Consider the following 6975-nt stretch of genomic DNA (forward strand, 5'->3'; position numbering starts at 1 on the left):
ATTGAATTTCGCAGCGGGAATTTTTAAAGTTTTAAAATTTGCAAATTTGGTGGTTTTCCACCAATAACTCCCTGGTTTTCCAACCTATAACTGCGATTTTCACACCGTTGTGTTCGTGGTAATTTTCCCTATCTCACGATATGTCGCACTAGTAACTTCACCCGACTTTTACCACCACTTTGATTTTTCGAGCGTTTTTGGCTTGCGGAGCACTTTTTTCACACTTTGCGCGCTACGCGTCGTCAAGGCGGGCGGGACGTGACTAGGGGTTAGGTTAGGTTAGGTTAGGTTAGGTTAGGTTAGGTTAGGTTAGGTTAGGTTAGGTTAGGTTAGGTTAGGTTAGGTTAGGTTAGGTTAGGTTAGGTTAGGTTAGGTTAGGTTAGGTTAGGTTAGGTTAGGTTAGGTTAGGTTAGGTTAGGTTAGGTTCCACGGACCTGCTCGGTTGTCCGAGTGGGCGGAGAGGTGAACTCCGACGTGGCGCGTCCCCGGGTGGTGGATAGGGGAACGCCCCGGCCTTCTGCCGGGGTAGGGCTTCGGCCCCGCGAACCAAACACTGGTAGGTTAGTTAGGGTAAGCTAGGTTAAGTAGGTTAGTTAGGTTAGGCTGCGGGCTCCCTGTGAGCCCGCAGATCAAGAGGGCGGCGTCTCGCCGCAGGGCGAGCGCCTATTAGGTTAGTTAGGTTAGCTAGGATTAGTTAGTTAGGGCTAGGTTAAGTAGATTAGGGTGAGGGGTTGGGGTTGGTGGCTGGGCCCGCCACCTCGCTCTGCCTGGATTACATACTTAAGTATGGGGCGACCGGGGTCGCCGGCTCACCACACCGGCCGCAGCCCCCCAGCGGGCCCACTTGTGGGCTCGCAAACGAGGGCGGCGTCTCGCCCCAAGGCGAGCGCCTTTTTTTTTTTTTTTTTTTTTTTTTTTTTTTTTTTTTTTTTTTTTTTTTTTTTGTCCGGGACGGCGCGACCACTAGGACCCGACCTCTTTGGTCGAGGGTCGCGGCCGCCGGACTTAGGTTAGCTTAGAGTAGACTAGGTTTAAGGTAGTTAAGTTAGCTAAGTTAGGTTAGGGTGCGGGCCCGCTTGTGGGTCCGCATATGAGAGGGCGGCGAACCCAAACCGAGTAACTGCCCTTTTCAGGGCAGCGAAAAGGGAGGGCAAGCCTAATGTGGAGGGTGGCGCGACCCATTAGGGGCGTGGCCGCCGGTCGGGACGTGGGAGCACGACCTCGGTAACACTCTGTTATACGATGGCGTGTGATCCTGCGTCCCCACGCGTAATCCCGGTGGCTCAACATCTTCACTGGGACCGCGGGCCCCTGTCTTGATCAAGACGGGGGCCAAGAGGTGGGTCTCTATAAACCCTGGCGGCACCAGCGGGGGAGGCGGGGATTCCGAACCTGCATTGCACGGTGTCGTCTTGAGGAGCGCCTAAGGGCGCAGCACCCCTTCGGGGGTGCAGAGAGGGCCCTTCCCGGGGCGGTCAGTGGGGCGTCGCGGTGGCAAGCTCACGCGATCCCGTGGCGCCCCACACTATGGCCATGAGGGAACAAGGAGGTTTAGTGGGTATGCTCCCATTCGGGGAGAGAATCTCACATAACTCGCGTGTCTTCCCCGAGGCACGGAGTATGCATTAAGCATTCCTCCTTGTATAAAAAAAAAAAAAAAAAAAAAAAAAAGGTTAGGTTAGGTTAGGTTAGGTTAGGTTAGGTTAGGTTAGGTTAGGTTAGGTTAGGTTAGGTTAGGTTAGGTTAGGTTAGGTTAGGTTAGGTTCCACGGACCTGCTCGGTTGTCCGAGTGGGCGGAGAGGTGAACTCCGACGTGGCGCGTCCCCGGGTGGTGGATAGGGGAACGCCCCGGCATATTGCTGGGGTAGGGCTTTTTTCGCCCCGCGAACCAAACACCAACAAACCCGCAAGTCCGCACTCAGCGGAAACGGGGGCTCTGCGCATTGAGCGTGGGGCCGCGAGGAAGAAAACCTCTATAAAAAATTACCCTGGTGGCAACACCACACTTGGTCGCCCACTGGTCTTCATGATCGGTGGACGCCAAGTAAACCGTAATCCGCATTGAGCGGACCGGGGGCCCTGCGCACTGAGCGTGGGGCTGCGAGGAAGAAAACCTCTCTAAAAAATTACCCCTTTCTGGGCGGAAACGCCCCGCGCGGCGGCTGGCTTCGGCCACCGTCGGGCAAACCGTAAACCCGCACGGAGCGGGAACGGGGGCTCCGCGCACTGAGCGCGGGGCTGCGAGGAAGAAAACCTCTATAAAAAATCACCCTAATCCCAAGCATCGCCGCCCGGCGAAGGGATGAATCGTTGGTGGGAGACCAGCGGCGAGGGCGGCAACACCGGGGGGGGCCTTTAAGGGGAAAAAACAAAAATGAGCGCGACGAATAAAGAAAAAACTACCCGGGAGGGTCCCGTTCGCGGGGAATCCCTTGGTGGGTCGGACAGCCGGCCCATCGGCCCCATTGTATACGGGGGGGCCATTCGCCGTGTGAAGGAGGAGAGAAGGTTAGGGTCAAATGGAGGAAGTAGAGAGGAGAAGGAGAAGGAGAGAGATAGAGTGAGGAGGCTGTCTGATTCAGATTCAACAGACAGCAGGGGCTCCATGGCAAGCGCTTCCAGCCGCTTTGCTTCCATGGAGTCCCTAGACCAGGAAGGTGCCGGAAGATTCTGGAGTGAGGGCCGCGGCCAGAAGAGGCCCAGAGATAAGGAGTTGAGCGGTAGCTCCACAGACACCCCCGCCAAAGGGGTACACAAAAGAAGGGGACGCGGCCGTCCGCCAACTACCGGCGAATACGTCGGGCTGGCGGCCGCCAAAGAATCTTTACGAAGAGCGACAGAAGCGGAGATGAGGGCACGAGCCGAGGCGGAGCTCCTCGACTCGGTTTTGGAGGCCCGCAAGACCCGCTCGGCCATAGTCGCGGCAGGCCCATCTACTGACGCGCCAATGGCAAACGAAGAAGACACGGCGACCACCGTCCTCAAACGGATTGGGTCCAGCCTAGACGTGGTTGAGAAGGTAGCGAAGAAGTCGTCCAACTTAAAAGGGACCTTCGTGCGCGCACTGCAAGACGCGGTCAGTGCCATTAAGGAAGACGTTGCTGGCCTTGCGCAGAGGACGATATCGGATGAAACACGCGCCTTGCAGGCAGATAACGCCCGCCTGCAAGCTGATATGGCCAGCCTCCGCAAGGAGCTGAATGAGATGCGCCAGGAGATGGAGAGGGTGCGGAAACAGGGTTCCGCCAATGCCCTCATGGACACGACAATGGAGGCCGTCCCTGTCCGGCCCCCACCACAACCACAAGCAGAGTCCTCCCTAGAGGACATATGTCGGGCGGTAATGGTCCAGGTGGGCGGTATGCTCAACGCCCGCCTGGCTTCCCTAGAGGATAGGTTGCTCCCTGAAAGGAATATGCGACCACCATTGGCGTCGGATAAAAACAAGGAAGACCGCACATATGCGACTGCGACCGCGAAGCCCAAACCCGCACCATCTTCGGGTACTCAAAAAACAGCTGGGACGAAGGCGCCCCCGGTGCCAGCACAGCCCGGTCCCAGTGGGCTCACGCGCCAGCCGCCTACCGTGCCCAAGAAGAGCAAAAAAGGCTCCAAAAAAGGAGCCAAAAAGAAGAAGAAAACTCGGCCGTCGACTGGCGAGAACCTTAAGTCCTCCTCTGTCGCCCCCGTAGCACCATCAAATGCCCCTCCTCGCCGTCCTCTTAACCCGGACGCGCTCGAGGAAAATTGGGTAACCGTAGGGAGAAATGGAAAAGCGCAAAGGCACAAGTCGAAAGCGGCTCCCACACAGGCTTCTACATCTCCGCCTGCATCGCGGCCGCAAAGACTGAAAGTGCCTCGGAGCTCTGCCGTCGTCGTGACACTTACCGAGGCGGCAATCAAAAAGGGGCTGACATATAGTAGTGTTCTGAGAGAGGCGAAATCGAAGCTCGACCTAAAAGAGGCGATAGGCGTGGAAGCGGTGCAATTCCGTCGGGCGGTTACCGGGGCTACTATCATCCGCATCCCCGGCGCCACCAGCGCCCCGAAGGCAGATATCCTGGCGCAGAAGCTCCAGGAAATTTACCAAAGTGACGACATTAAGGTCTCCAGGCCCGAAAAAATGGTCGACGTTAAGATTGAAGGTCTGGACGACTCTACCACGCCGGAAGAAATCAAAGAGGCCATAATGAAAAAAGGGGCATGCCCGGCAGACCAGGTCCGAGCTGGTCAACTCCGCCAGAACAGATCTGGTCTTTTCGACATCTGGGCACAGGTCCCTGTCACAACAGCAAAGAAGCTAGTGACTGGCCGCTTCTTAGTGGGCTGGGTAGCTGCCAAGGTCACGATTGGCAGACCAAGGGAGCTACGCTGCTACCGATGCATGCAGCAAGGACATACAGCGAGTCGCTGCGACGCGGAGGACCGCAGCCGGCTCTGCTATAAATGTGGACAAGAAGGCCACAAGGCCGCATCCTGCCCGTCGCAACCGAACTGCATCCTGTGCACGGCGGCGGGCAAGGATGCCAAACACCGGCTGGGGAGTTTAAATTGCTCGGCGCCCAGAAAAACGGTCCCCAAGAGAGCGCTAGCGGAAGTAGCACGTAGCGCGCCCCCACCGAGCGGGGAAGAAATGGAGATAGCGGAAGCCGTGCAAAATTAATATGGCCCTTCGAATCCTTCAAGCGAACCTCAACCACTGTGCCCGAGCTCAGGATCTGTTCATACAGAGCTTGGCACAGTGGTCGATAGACCTAGCAGTGACATCCGAACCGTATCTGGTCCCGGATAGAAACAATTGGGTGGGAGACTTAGAACATCTTGTCGCGATATACACAGGCGGCAACCCCCCAATTGTTTCCTCAAAAAGAGGAAGAGGATGTGTCGGTGTCAAAGTCGCCGGCATGGCTTTAATTGGCGTATACTTCTCTCCAAATCGTCCGTTGGCAGACTTTGAAGAATACTTGGAAGAGGTCAGTTCGCTCGTCCAGTGGGGAAGACCGCTCGGGGTTGTAGTGGCCGGGGACCTAAACGCCAAATCAAGGGCCTGGGGATCCTCGGTCTCAGACAGTCGCGGCGAGATACTTTTGTCATGGATGGCGCAACATGACCTGGCGCCACTTAATACGGGCTCCGTGCACACCTGCGTGCGCATGCGGGGCGGGTCTGTCGTAGATGTCACCCTTGCGAGTCCCGCCCTGGCATGCCGCGTGCAGGGCTGGGAAGTGTTGACTGAGGTGGAGACGTTATCGGACCACCGCTACATCCGGTTCGATATTCTCCCCTCGTCAACGCCCCCGACCAGTCGGAGCATCGCCATTCCCCAGGAGATCGGACAGATGTGGTCGTTAAGATCTCTAGACCGAGAGACAGTGGAACTCGCCGCCATAGTGGGGACGTGGTCCTACAGAATGGAGAATAAATGTGTCGACGACGGTATACAATGGCTAGGCGAGGTACTTGAGCACATATCGGACTGCGCGATGACAAAAGTCCAACCGTCGCCGCGGCGACGTAATCGAGTGTACTGGTGGTCGGATAGCCTTTCACAGTTGCGCTCTGCCTGCGTGGCTGCCCGCCGCCGGTACACTCGATACCGTAGAAGACGTCCTGGATGGGAGGAGTCTCAGGAACGGCATCTCTACACCGCATATCAAGAAGCCAAAAAGGCCCTGCGGTGTGAGATCGCCATTTCCAAAGACCAGGCCTGGGAGGAGTTCTTGAGCAGTCTAGAGTCAGACCCATGGGGCCGGCCGTATAAACTCGTTATGAGTAAGCTGCGCCCCTGGGCTCCCCCCCTTACTTCAACTCTAGACCCGGCACTACTTACATCTATTGTGTCGGCGCTCTTCCCTCTCAGCGCCCGAAGCACCGAATATGACTTCTCCGCCTCGATACCGGCCGGTTCTGTCCCGGAGGTAACCGAGGCGGAGATAAACTTGGCCAAGACTAAAATGCAGTGCAAGCGCACCGCCCCAGGTCCAGACGGTATACATGGGAGGGTGCTTGCACTAGCACTTCAAAACGGACTTGACGAACAGCTCGCGACACTGCTCACTAAGTGTCTAGAAGAAGGAGATTTCCCGACGACCTGGAAAACTGGAAGGTTGGTCCTGCTGAGGAAACCCGGGAAACCGGAGGACTCCCCGTCGGCCTACCGGCCAATAGTGCTGCTTGACGAGGCCGGCAAATTGTTCGAGAGGATAATTGCCGGTCGCGTCAATGAACATCTCTCCTCAGCGGGGCCAGACTTGGCAGATACCCAATTTGGGTTCAGGAGTCGCAGATCCACCATAGATGCGATTTCTAAACTAAGAAGGATTTGTGAAGAGGCGACATCTCGGGGCGGGGTGGCGATAGCAGTGTCGCTCGACATTGCAAACGCTTTCAACACCCTGCCCTGGGACAGTATAATGGAGGGACTCGTACACCATCAGGTCCCTCTGTACCTACGTCGAATCATCAGCTGCTACTTACGGGACAGAAAGATCTTTTACCCCACTCAGGACAGCTGGGAAAGACACGACATAACGTGTGGAGTTCCACAGGGGTCGGTCTTAGGACCGCTCCTGTGGAATATCGGATACAACTCGGTACTGCGGGGAGCGTTAGTCCGCGGGGTGCAACTCATTTGCTACGCGGACGACACACTTGTCGTAGCTACCGGGTCAGACTTCAGAGAAGCAAAACTGCGGGCTACAGCCGGTGCCTCACAAGTATCGACGAAGATCCGCCGTTTAGGCTTGAGAGTCGCCCTTGAAAAATCGGAGGCGATTTGCTTTCAGCCCCAGTCAGGGCTGGAAATCATAGTTGGAGGTACTTCAATCCCAATCCGAAGTACACTGAAGTACCTGGGTCTAACACTCGACTCGAGGTGGAGTTTTAAGCCGCATTTTGCGGCTCTAGCCCCAAAACTCGACGCCACAGCGGCGGCTCTAAGTCGCATCTTACCAAATGTGGGTGGCCCAAGTTCGA

General features: G+C 56.4%; 1 protein-coding gene across 1 annotated transcript; it reads left to right on the forward strand.

Moving 5' to 3' along the window:
• The first annotated feature begins 2374 nt into the window (after nucleotides 1-2374).
• Nucleotides 2375-4663, forward strand: LOC123721534. Its single transcript, XM_045680370.1, has one exon. It carries the CDS (start codon nucleotides 2375-2377, stop codon nucleotides 4661-4663), a length of 2289 nt encoding a protein of 762 aa, XP_045536326.1.
• Nucleotides 4664-6975: the final 2312 nt, after the last annotated feature.

Source organism: Papilio machaon, chromosome 12, assembly GCF_912999745.1.
Source record: "Papilio machaon chromosome 12, ilPapMach1.1, whole genome shotgun sequence".
Classification (NCBI taxonomy): Eukaryota; Metazoa; Arthropoda; class Insecta; order Lepidoptera; family Papilionidae; genus Papilio; species Papilio machaon.